The 12,764-nt window shown below is 52.3% G+C and overlaps 1 protein-coding gene across 5 annotated transcripts in view; it reads right to left on the reverse strand.

Annotated features, from left to right (window-relative positions):
• Positions 1-12,764, reverse strand: part of LOC116958119 (mitogen-activated protein kinase 1-like) — a 60,931-nt gene that overhangs the window by 12,651 nt on the left and 35,516 nt on the right. For all 5 annotated transcript variants that reach the window (XM_076064480.1, XM_076064479.1, XM_076064478.1 and 2 more), the window contains exons 6-8: positions 7,796-7,910; positions 5,921-6,052; positions 3,384-3,493 (exon numbers count right to left, since the gene is read on the reverse strand). In XM_076064480.1, coding sequence (XP_075920595.1) covers positions 3,384-3,493; positions 5,921-6,052; positions 7,796-7,910 — 357 coding nt within the window. The remainder of the gene's footprint in view (positions 1-3,383; positions 3,494-5,920; positions 6,053-7,795; positions 7,911-12,764) is intronic.

The raw sequence follows: 12,764 nt of genomic DNA on the forward strand, positions 1-12,764 counted from the left end.
GTGAGCAAGAGAACACGTCTTTAAGTGACTGCTGCTGCAAAACAGATAAACACAAACACGTGAGCAAGAGAACACGTCTTTAAGTGACTGCTGCTGCTACGTGCAAAACAGATAAACACAAACACGTGAACAAGAGAACACGTCTTTAAGTGACTGCTGCAAAACAGATAAACACAAACACGTGAGCAAGAGAACACGTCTTTAAGTGACTGCTGCAAAACAGATAAACACAAACACGTGAGCAAGAGAACACGTCTTTAAGTGACTGCTGCTGCTGCAAAACAGATAAACACAAACACGTGAGCAAGAGAACACGTCTTTAAGTGACTGCTGCTGCTGAACAGATAAACACAAACACGTGAGCAAGAGAACACGTCTTTAAGTGACTGCTGCTGAACAGATAAACACAAACACGTGAGCAAGAGAACACGTCTTTAAGTGACTGCTGCTGCTGCAAAACAGACAAACACAAACACGTGAGCAAGAGAACACGTCTTTAAGTGACTGCTGCTGCAAAACAGATAAACACAAACACGTGAACAAGAGAACACGTCTTTAAGTGACTGCTGCTGCTACGTGCAAAACAGATAAACACAAACACGTGAACAAGAGAACACGTCTTTAAGTGACTGCTGCAAAACAGATAAACACAAACACGTGAGCAAGAGAACACGTCTTTAAGTGACTGCTGCAAAACAGACAAACACAAACACGTGAGCAAGAGAACACGTCTTTAAGTGACTGCTGCTGCTGCAAAACAGATAAACACAAACACGTGAACAAGAGAACACGTCTTTAAGTGACTGCTGCTGCTGCAAAACAGACAAACACAAACACGTGAACAAGAGAACACGTCTTTAAGTGACTGCTGCTGCTGCTACGCGCAAAACAGATACATCCTGGGGATGGGGGTGGGAAAGAAAAATCAGCAAAAGTCTTCCAGGAAAAGCCACCCAAGCATCAACGGCGCGTGCAACAATCCCAGAGGGGTGCGAGTTAAACAATAAAATAATAAAAATATAAAACAGTAAAATTATTATTCTTGGTTCTTTCGGTAAAGTCACCACCACGTTAGAAGGGAAACAATAAAATAATACAAATATAAAACAGTAAAATTATTATTCTTGGTTCTTTCGGTAAAGTCACTACCACGTTAGAAGGGAAACAATAAAATAATAAAAATATAAAACAATAAAATTATTATTCTTGGTTCTTTGGGTAAAGTCACCATCACGTAGAAGGGAAACAATAAAATAATAAAAATATAAAACAATAAAATTATTATTCTTGGTTCTTTCGGTAAAGTCACCACCACGTTAGAAGGGAAACAATAAAATAATAAAAATATAAATCAATACAATTCTCACGACGTTTCGACTGCAACACAAGCAATCATCATCAGGTGTGACAACCACAGCAATAATTTTTTTTTAAAAAATTCTTGATGCTGATACTACAACTGATGATACTATTACTGATACTACTACTCATGATACTACTATTGATGATGATAGTACTACTGATGATGATACTATCACTGATGATACTACTACTGGTGATACTACTACTGATACTACTGATGATAATACTACTGATGATGCTACTACTGATGATAATATTATTGATGATACTACTACTGATGATACTACCACTGATACTACTACTACTGATGATACTACTACTGATGATAATACCACTGATGATACTACTACTGATGATACTACTACTGAAGATACTACTACTGATGATACTACTACTGATGATGATAGTACTACTGATGATGATACTACCACTGATGATACTACTACTGGTGATACTACTACTGATGATACTACTACTGAAGATACTACTACTGATGATACTACTACTGATGATGATACTACCACTGATGATACTACTGCTGATGATACTACCACTGATGATACTACTACTGATGATCCTACTACTGATGATACTACTACTGATGATGATACGACCACTGATGATGCTACTACTGATGATACTACTACTGATGATACTACCACTGATGATACGACCACTGATGATACTACTACTGATGATACTACTACTGATGATACTACCACTGATGATACTACTACTGATGATACTACCACTGATGATACTACTACTGATGATGATACTACCACTGATGATACTACCACTGATGATACTACTACTGATGATACTACTATTGATGACACTACTACTGATGATATTACTGATGATACTACCGCTGATGCTACCACCACTGATGCTACTACTGCTGATGATACTACTACTGATGATAATATTACTGATGATACAACCACTGATACTACTACTGATGATACTACTACTGATGATAATATTACTGATGATACTACCACTGATGCTACTACTACCACTGATGCTACTACCGCTGATGCTACTACTGCTGATGCTACTACTGATGATACTACTACTGATGATACTACTACTACTGATGCTACTACTACTACTGATGCTACTACTGCTGATGATACTACTACTGATGCTACTACTGCTGATGATACTACTACTGATGATGCTACTACTGATACTACTACTACTGATGATACTACTACTGATGATGCTACTACTGATACTACTACTACTGATGATAATATTACTGATGATACTACCACTGATGCTACTACCGCTGATACTACCACTGATGATACTACTACTGGTGATACTACTACTGATGATACTACTACTGAAGATACTACTACTGATGATACTACTACTGATGATGATACTACCACTGATGATACTACTACTGATGATGATACTACCACTGATGATACTACTACTGATGATACTACTGCTGATGATACTACTACTGATGATACTACTACTGATGATACTACTACTGATGATGATACTACTACTGATGATACTACTACTGATGATGATACTACCACTGATGATACTACTACTGATGATACTACTGCTGATGATACTACTACTGATGATACTACTACTGATGCTACTACTACTGATGCTACTACTGCTGATGCTACTACTGCTGATGATACTACTACTGATGATACTACTACTGATGATACTACTACTGATGATACTACTACTGATGCTACTACTACTACTGATGATACTACTACTGATGCTACTACTACTGATGCTACTACTACTGATGCTACTACTGCTGATGATACCACTACTGATGATACTACTACTGATGATACTACTACTGATGATACTACTGCTGATGATACTACTACTGATGCTACTACTACTGCTGATACTACTACTACTGATGCTACTACTACTGATACTACTACTACTGATACTACTACTACTGATGCTACTACTACTGACGACGATGACGATGTTGACGACGTTGATGCCGTTGATGCTGTGGCCACCTCATCAGTAGGATCGTAGTACTGCTGCAGGTAAGGGTGCTCAAGGGCTTTCTCCACGGAGATCCGCTGGTCGGGGTTGAACGCCAGCATCTTGTCCAGCAAGTCCAGCGCTGTGACACACGGAGAGACACCACTCCTCCTCATCGTCATACCACTCATCGTCACACCACTCACTCATCATACCACTCATTATCATACCACTCATACCACTCCTCATCATACCACTCATCATACCACTCCTCATCTTCATACCACTCATCGTCATACCACTCATCATCATACCACTCATACCACTCATCATACCACTCATCGTCATACCACTCATCATCATACCACTCATCATACCACTCTTCGTCATACCACTCTTCGTCATACCACTCACTCATCATACCACTCACTCATCATACCACTCACTCATCATACCGCTCATCGTCATACCACTCATCGTCATACCACTCATCATCATACCACTCATACCACTCATCATCATACCGCTCATTATCATACCACTCATCATACCACTCCTACTCCTCGACTCCCCCCCCCCCCCCCGTGTCTCTCCCCCCGTGTCTGTCCCCCCGTGTCTCCCCCCGTGTCTCTCTCCCCGTGTCTCCCCCCCGTGTCTCTCTCCCCGTGTCTCCCCCGTGTCTCCCCCGTGTCTCCCCCCGTGTCTCTCTCCCCGTGTCTCTCCCCCCGTGTCTCCCCCCCGTGTCTCCCCCGTGTCTCTCTCCCCCGTGTCTCCCCCCGTGTCTCTCTCCCCGTGTCTCCCCCCCGTGTCTCTCTCCCCGTGTCTCTCCCCCCGTGTCTCTCTCCCCGTGTCTCTCCCCCCGTGTCTCCCCCCCGTGTCTCCCCCGTGTCTCTCTCCCCCGTGTCTCTCTCCCCGTGTCTCCCCCCGTGTCTCCCCCGTGTCTCTCTCCCCGTGTCTCTCTCCCCGTGTCTCTCCCCGTGTCTCTCCCCGTGTCTCTCTCCCCGTCTCTCCCCCGTGTCTCTCCCCGTGTCTCCCCCCGTGTCTCCCCCGTGTCTCTCTCCCCATGTCTCTCCCCGTGTCTCCCCCCGTGTCTCTCCCCCGTGTCTCCCCCCGTGTCTCCCCCGTGTCTCTCTCCCCCGTGTCTCCCCCCGTGTCTCTCTCCCCGTGTCTCCCCCCCGTGTCTCTCTCCCCGTGTCTCTCCCCCCGTGTCTCTCTCCCCGTGTCTCTCCCCCCGTGTCTCCCCCCCGTGTCTCCCCCGTGTCTCTCTCCCCCGTGTCTCTCTCCCCGTGTCTCCCCCCGTGTCTCCCCCGTGTCTCTCTCCCCGTGTCTCTCTCCCCGTGTCTCTCCCCGTGTCTCTCCCTGTGTCTCTCTCCCCGTCTCTCCCCCGTGTCTCTCCCCGTGTCTCCCCCCGTGTCTCCCCCGTGTCTCTCTCCCCATGTCTCTCCCCGTGTCTCCCCCCGTGTCTCTCTCCCCGTGTCTCCCCCCGTGTCTCTCTCCCCGTGTCTCCCCCGTGTCTCCCCCCGTGTCTCTCTCCCCGTGTCTCTCCCCGTGTCTCCCCCCGTGTCTCTCCCCCCGTGTCTCTCCCCCCGTCTCTCCCCCGTGTCTCTCTCCCCGTGTCTCTCCCCCCGCCTCTCCCCCCGTCTCTCCCCCGTGTCTCTCTCCCCGTGTCTCTCTCCCCGTGTCTCTCCCCGTCTCTCCCCGTCTCTCCCCCGTGTCTCTCTCCCCGTGTCTCTCCCCGTCTCTCCCCCGTGTCTCTCTCCCCGTGTCTCCCCCGTGTCTCCCCCCCGTGTCTCCCCCGTCTCTCTCCCCCGTGTCTCCCCCGTGTCTCTCCCCCCGTGTCTGTCCCCCGTGTCTCTCTCCCCATGTCTCCCCCGTGTCTCTCCCCCCGTGTCTCCCCCCCCGTGTCTATCCCCCGTGTCTCCCCCGTATCTCTCCCCCCGTGTCTCCCCCCGTGTCTCCCCCGTGTCTCTCTCCCCATGTCTCTCCCCGTGTCTCTCCCCATGTCTCTCTCCCCGTGTCTCCCCCCGTGTCTCTCCCCCCGTGTCTCTCCCCGTGTCTCTCCCCCCGTGTCTCTCCCCGTGTCTCTCCCCCCGTCTCTCCCCCGTGTCTCTCTCCCCGTGTCTCCCCCGTGTCTCTCTCGCCGTGTCTCCCCCGTGTCTCCCCCCACGTGTCTCCCCCGTGTCTCTCTCCCCGTGTCTCTCCCCGTGTCTCCCCCGTGTCTCCCCCGTGTCTCCCCCCCGTGTCTCCCCCCCGTGTCTCCCCCGTGTCTCTCTCCCTTTGTCTCCCCCAGTGTCTCTCTCCCCGTGTCTCTCCCCCGTGTCTCCCCCCGTGTCTCCCCCGTGTCTCTCTCCCCGTGTCTCTCCCCCGTGTCTCTCTCCCCATGTCTCTCCCCCGTGTCTCTCCCCCCGTGTCTCCCCCCGTGTCTCTCTCCCCGTGTCTCCCCCATGTCTCTCCCCCGTGTCTCTCTCCCCGTGTCTCTCCCCCGTGTCTCCCCCCGTGTCTCCCCCGTGTCTCTCTCCCCGTGTCTCTCTCCCCGTGTCTCTCCCCCCGTGTCTCTCCCCCGGGTTACCGTCCGCGCTAGCGCTGGGGTAAAGCTTCCTCCACTCGACCTTGGGCTTGCCAGGGAGGGACTGGATGTAGTTCCGGGCCTTGGGGTTCATGATGCAGCTCAGATCGCCGGCGGAGGGAGATCCCAGCACGGCTACAGTGGTGGGGGGGTGGTGGTGGGGGGTGATGGTGGGGGGGTGGTGGTGGGGGGGTGGTGGGGGGGTGGTGGTGGGGGGGTGGTGGTGGGGGGGGGGGGTGGAGAGACACGGGGGGAGAGACACGGGGGGAGAGACACGGGGAGAGAGACACGGGGGGAGAGAGACACAGGGGGAGAGACACGGAGAGAGACACGGTGAGAGACACGGGGAGAGAGACACGGGGAGAGAGACACGGGGGGAGAGAGACACGGGGAGAGAGACACGGGGAGAGAGAGACACGGGGAGAGAGAGACACGGGGAGAGAGAGACACGGGGAGAGAGACACGGGGAGAGAGAGACACGGGGGGAGAGACACGAGGGGAGAGACACGAGGGGAGAGAGAGACACGGGGAGAGAGACACGGGGGGAGAGAGACACGGGGAGAGAGACACGGGGAGAGAGAGACACGGGGAGAGAGAGACACGGGGAGAGAGAGACACGGGGAGAGAGACACGGGGAGAGAGAGACACGGGGGGAGAGACACGAGGGGAGAGACACGAGGGGAGAGAGAGACACGGGGAGAGAGACACGGGGAGAGACACGGGGAGAGAGAGACACGGGGAGAGAGACACGGGGAGAGAGACACGGGGAGAGAGAGACACGGGGAGAGAGACACGGGGAGAGAGAGACACGGGGGGAGAGACACGGGGGGTGTTGGCTAGGGGGTGTTGGCTAGGGGGTGTTGGCTAGGGGTGTTGGCTAGGGGTGTTGGCTAGGGGGTGTTGGCCAAAGGGGTGTTGGCTGGGGGTGTTGGCTAGGGGTGTTGGCTAGGGGGTGTTGGCTAGGGGGTGTTGGCTAGGGGTGTTGGCTGGGGGTGTTGGCTAGGGGGTGTTGGCCAGGGGGTGTTGGCCAGGGGGTGTTGGCTAGGGGGTGTTGGCGAGGGGGTGTTGGCCAGGGGGTGTTGGCTAGGGGGTGTTGGCTAGGGGTGTTGGCTAGGGGTGTTGGCTAGGGGTGTTGGCTAGGGGGTGTTGGCCAAAGGGGTGTTGGCTGGGGGTGTTGGCTAGGGGTGTTGGCTAGGGGTGTTGGCTAGGGGGTGTTGGCTAGGGGGTGTTGGCTGGGGGTGTTGGCTAGGGGGTGTTGGCTAGGGGGTGTTGGCTAGGGGGGTGTTGGCTAGGGGGTGTTGGCTGGGGGTGTTGGCTAGGGGGTGTTGGCTAGGGGGTGTTGGCTAGGGGGGTGTTGGCTAGGGGGTGTTGGCTAGGGGGGTGTTGGCTAGGGGGGTGTTGGCTAGGGGGTGTTGGTTGGAGGGGTGTTGGCTGAGGGTGTTGGCTGGGGGTGTTTTGCCAGGGATGGAGTTTGCCGGGTGGAGTTTTGCCGGGGTGTTGGCTAGGGGGTGTTGGCTAGGGGGGTGTTGGCTAGGGGGTGTTGGCTGGGGGTGTTGGCTAGGGGGTGTTGGCTAGGGGGTGTTGGCTAGGGGGTGTTGGCTAGGGGGGTGTTGGCTAGGGGGTGTTGGCTGGGGGTGTTGGCTAGGGGGTGTTGGCTAGGGGGTGTTGGCTAGGGGGGTGTTGGCTAGGGGGTGTTGGCTAGGGGGGTGTTGGCTAGGGGGGTGTTGGCTAGGGGGTGTTGGTTGGGGGTGTTTTGCCAGGGATGGAGTTTGCCGGGTGGAGTTTTGCCGGGGTGTTGGCTAGGGGGTGTTGGCTGGGGGTGTTTTGCCAGGGGTGAGTTTTGCCGGGTGGAGTTTGCCGGGGTGCCAGCGTGCTTACCGAGGATCTGGTTGAGCTGATCCAGGTAGTGCTTGCCGGGGAACAGCGGTTTGCCCCCAAACATCTCGGCCAGAATGCAGCCCACAGACCACGTGTCAATAGCCTTGCTGTAGCCCTGCCGTAGACACACAGAGCACGTGTCGGTGGTGGTGGTGGTGGTGATGGTGGTGGTGATGGTGGTGGTGGTGGTGGTGATGGTGATGATGGTGGTGGTGGTGGTGGTGATGGTGGTGGTGATGGTGGTGATGGTGGTGGTGATGGTGATGGTGGTGGTGGTGATGGTGGTGGTGGTGATGGTGGTGGTGGTGATGGTGGTAGTGGTGGTGGTGATGATGGTGGTGATGGTGGTGGTGATGGCGGTGATGGTGGTGATGGTGGTGGTGGTGATGGTGATGGTGGTGATGGTGGTGGTGGTGATGATGGTGGTGGTGGTGGTGGTGATGGTGGTGGTGGTGGTGGTGGTGATGGCGGTGATGGTGGTGATGGTGGTGGTGGTGGTGGTGGCGGTGGTGATGGCGGTGGTGGTGATGGTGGTGATGGTGGTGGTGGTTGTGGTGGTAGTGATGGTGATGGTGGTGGTGTCGGTGGTGGTGGTGGTGGTGGTGGTGTCGGTGGTGGTGGTGGTGGTGATGGTGGTGGTGGTGGTGTCGGTGGTGGTGATGGTGGTGATGGTGGTGGTGATGGTGGTGGTGATGGTGGTGGTGATGGTGGTGGTGGTGGTGGTGGTCGTGGTGGTGGTGGTGGTGTCGGTGGTGGTGGTTGTGGTGGTGTCGATGGTGGTGGTGATGGTGGTGATGGTGGTGGTGGTAGTGGTGATGGCGGTGGTGGTGGTGGCGGTGGTGGTAGTGGTGATGGTTGTGAAGCGTCTCTGTGTGTCTGTGTGTCTCTGTCTCTGTGTGTGTCTCTGTGTGTGTCTCTGTGTGTCTCTGTGTGTCTCTGTGTGTGTCTCTGTGTGTGTCTGTGTGTCTCTGTGTGTGTCTCTGTGTGTGTCTCTGTCTGTGTGTCTCTGTGTATCTCTGTTTGTGTCTCTGTGTGTCTCTGTGTGTGTCTGTGTGTCTCTGTGTGTTTCTGTGTGTGTCTGTGTCTCTGTCTGTCTCTGTCTGTCTCTGTGTGTCTCTGTGTGTGTCTCTGTGTGTCTCTGTCTGTGTCTATCTGTCTCTGTGTGTCTCTGTGTGTCTGTGTGTGTGTGTGTCTCTGTGTGTGTTTCTGTATGTGTCTGTGGTTCTCTGTGTGTGTCTCTGTGTGTGTCTGTGTGTCTCTGTGTGTCTCTGTGTGTGTCTGTGGGTCTCTGTGTGTGTCTCTGTGTGTCTCTGTGTGTCTCTGTGTGTGTCTCTGTCTGTGTCTGTCTGTCTCTGTGTGTCTCTGTGTGTCTCTGTGTGTGTCTCTGTGTGTGTCTGTGTGTGTCTGTGTGTCTCTGTGTGTATGTCTGTGTGTCTCTGTGTGTGTCTCTGTGTGTCTCTGTGTGTCTCTGTGTGTGTCTCTGTGTGTGTCTCTGTGTATGTCTCTGTGTGTCTCTGTGTGTGTCTGTGTATGTCTCTGTGTGTCTGTGTGTGTGTCTCTGTGTGTCTGTGTGTGTGTCTCTGTGTGTCTGTGTGTGTGTCTCTGTGTGTGTCTGTGGGTCTCTGTGTGTCTCTGTGTGTCTCTGTGTGTGTCTGTGTGTGTCTCTGTGTGTGTCTGTGTGTCTCTGTGTGTCTCTGTGTGTCTCTGAGTGTCTCTGTGTGTGTCTGTGTGTGTATATATCTGTGTGTCTCTGTGTGTGTCTCTGTGTGTGTCTGTGTGTGTGTGTCTCTGTCTCTGTGTGTGTCTGTGTGTGTGTCTGTGTGTGTGTGTCTCTGTCTCTGTGTGTGTCTGTGTGTGTGTCTCTATGTGTGTCTCTGTGTGTCTCTGTGTGTGTCTGTGTGTGTCTCTGTCTCTGTGTGTCTCTGTGTGTCTCTGTGTGTGTCTCTGTGTGTCTGTCTCTGTGTGTGTCTCTGTTTGTCTCTGTGTGTGTGTCTGTGTGTGTCTGTGTGTGTGTCTGTGTGTGTCTGTGTGTCTCTGTGTGTGTGTCTGTGTGTGTCTCTGTGTGTGTCTCTGTGTGTGTCTCTGTGTGGGTCTCTGTGTGTGTCTGTGTGTCTCTGTGTGTGTCTCTGTGTGTGTCTCTGTCTGTGTGTCTCTGTGTATCTCTGTTTGTGTCTCTGTGTGTCTCTGTGTGTGTCTGTGTGTCTCTGTGTGTTTCTGTGTGTGTCTGTGTCTCTGTCTGTCTCTGTCTGTCTCTGTGTGTCTCTGTGTGTGTCTCTGTGTGTCTCTGTGTGTCTCTGTCTGTGTCTATCTGTCTCTGTGTGTCTCTGTGTGTCTGTGTGTGTGTGTGTCTCTGTGTGTGTTTCTGTATGTGTCTGTGGTTCTCTGTGTGTGTCTCTGTGTGTGTCTCTGTGTGTGTCTGTGTGTCTCTGTGTGTCTCTGTGTGTGTCTGTGGGTCTCTGTGTGTGTCTCTGTGTGTCTCTGTGTGTCTCTGTGTGTGTCTCTGTCTGTGTCTGTCTGTCTCTGTGTGTCTCTGTGTGTCTCTGTGTGTGTCTCTGTGTGTGTCTGTGTGTGTCTGTGTGTCTCTGTGTGTATGTCTGTGTGTCTCTGTGTGTGTCTCTGTGTGTCTCTGTGTGTCTCTGTGTGTGTCTCTGTGTGTGTCTCTGTGTATGTCTCTGTGTGTCTCTGTGTGTGTCTGTGTATGTCTCTGTGTGTCTGTGTGTGTGTCTCTGTGTGTCTGTGTGTGTGTCTCTGTGTGTCTGTGTGTGTGTCTCTGTGTGTGTCTGTGGGTCTCTGTGTGTCTCTGTGTGTCTCTGTGTGTGTCTGTGTGTGTGTCTCTGTGTGTGTCTGTGTGTCTCTGTGTGTCTCTGTGTGTCTCTGAGTGTCTCTGTGTGTGTCTGTGTGTGTATATATCTGTGTGTCTCTGTGTGTGTCTCTGTGTGTGTCTGTGTGTGTGTGTCTCTGTCTCTGTGTGTGTCTGTGTGTGTGTCTGTGTGTGTGTGTCTCTGTCTCTGTGTGTGTCTGTGTGTGTGTCTCTATGTGTGTCTCTGTGTGTCTCTGTGTGTGTCTGTGTGTGTCTCTGTCTCTGTGTGTCTCTGTGTGTCTCTGTGTGTGTCTCTGTGTGTCTGTCTCTGTGTGTGTCTCTGTTTGTCTCTGTGTGTGTGTCTGTGTGTGTCTGTGTGTGTGTCTGTGTGTGTCTGTGTGTCTCTGTGTGTGTGTCTGTGTGTGTCTCTGTGTGTGTCTCTGTGTGTGTCTCTGTGTGGGTCTCTGTGTGTGTCTGTGTGTCTCTGTGTGTGTCTCTGTGTGTGTCTCTGTCTGTGTGTCTCTGTGTATCTCTGTTTGTGTCTCTGTGTGTCTCTGTGTGTGTCTGTGTGTCTCTGTGTGTTTCTGTGTGTGTCTGTGTCTCTGTCTGTCTCTGTCTGTCTCTGTGTGTCTCTGTGTGTGTCTCTGTGTGTCTCTGTGTGTCTCTGTCTGTGTCTATCTGTCTCTGTGTGTCTCTGTGTGTCTGTGTGTGTGTGTGTCTCTGTGTGTGTTTCTGTATGTGTCTGTGGTTCTCTGTGTGTGTCTCTGTGTGTGTCTCTGTGTGTGTCTGTGTGTCTCTGTGTGTCTCTGTGTGTGTCTGTGGGTCTCTGTGTGTGTCTCTGTGTGTCTCTGTGTGTCTCTGTGTGTGTCTCTGTCTGTGTCTGTCTGTCTCTGTGTGTCTCTGTGTGTCTCTGTGTGTGTCTCTGTGTGTGTCTGTGTGTGTCTGTGTGTCTCTGTGTGTATGTCTGTGTGTCTCTGTGTGTGTCTCTGTGTGTCTCTGTGTGTCTCTGTGTGTGTCTCTGTGTGTGTCTCTGTGTATGTCTCTGTGTGTCTCTGTGTGTGTCTGTGTATGTCTCTGTGTGTCTGTGTGTGTGTCTCTGTGTGTCTGTGTGTGTGTCTCTGTGTGTCTGTGTGTGTGTCTCTGTGTGTGTCTGTGGGTCTCTGTGTGTCTCTGTGTGTCTCTGTGTGTGTCTGTGTGTGTGTCTCTGTGTGTGTCTGTGTGTCTCTGTGTGTCTCTGTGTGTCTCTGAGTGTCTCTGTGTGTGTCTGTGTGTGTATATATCTGTGTGTCTCTGTGTGTGTCTCTGTGTGTGTCTGTGTGTGTGTGTCTCTGTCTCTGTGTGTGTCTGTGTGTGTGTCTGTGTGTGTGTGTCTCTGTCTCTGTGTGTGTCTGTGTGTGTGTCTCTATGTGTGTCTCTGTGTGTCTCTGTGTGTGTCTGTGTGTGTGTATCTGTGTCACTGTGTGTGTCTGTTTGTGTGTCTCTGTGTGTCTCTGTGTGTGTCTCTGTCTCTGTGTGTCTCTGTGTGTCTCTGTGTGTGTCTCTGTGTGTCTGTCTCTGTGTGTGTCTCTGTTTGTCTCTGTGTGTGTGTCTGTGTGTGTCTGTGTGTGTGTCTGTGTGTGTCTGTGTGTCTCTGTGTGTGTGTCTGTGTGTGTCTCTGTGTGTGTCTCTGTGTGTGTCTCTGTGTGGGTCTCTGTGTGTGTCTGTGTGTGTGTCTGTGTGTGTGTCTGTGTGTGTCTCTGTGTGTGTCTGTGTGTCTCTGTGTGTGTCTCTGTGTGTGTCTCTGTGTGTCTCTGTGTCTCTGTCTGTGTGTGTGTCTCTGTGTGTCTGTGTGTGTGTCTCTGTGTGTCTCTGTGTGTGTCTGTGTGTGTGTGTCTCTGTGTGTGTCTCTGTGTGTGTCTCTGTGTGTGTGTGTGTGTGTCTGTGTGTGTGTCTCTGTGTGTCTCTGTGTGTGTCTCTGTGTGTGTGTCTCTGTGTGTGTCTCTGTGTGTCTGTGTGTGTGTCTCTGTGTTTCTCTCTGTGTGTCTCTGTGTGTCTCTCTGTGTCTCTGTGTGTGTGTCTCTGTGTGTGTGTCTGTGTGTCTCTGTGTGTCTCTGTGTGTGTATGTGTGTGTCTCTGTAGGTCTCTGTCTCTGTGTGTGTGTGTCTGAGTGTGTGTGTGTCTGTGTCTGTG

The sequence above is a fragment of the Petromyzon marinus genome, unplaced genomic scaffold (assembly GCF_048934315.1).
Source record: "Petromyzon marinus isolate PM22_M1 ecotype Great Lakes invasive population unplaced genomic scaffold, UKy_Petmar_22M1.pri1.0 PM_Scaffold_48, whole genome shotgun sequence".
Classification (NCBI taxonomy): domain Eukaryota; kingdom Metazoa; phylum Chordata; class Hyperoartia; order Petromyzontiformes; family Petromyzontidae; genus Petromyzon; species Petromyzon marinus.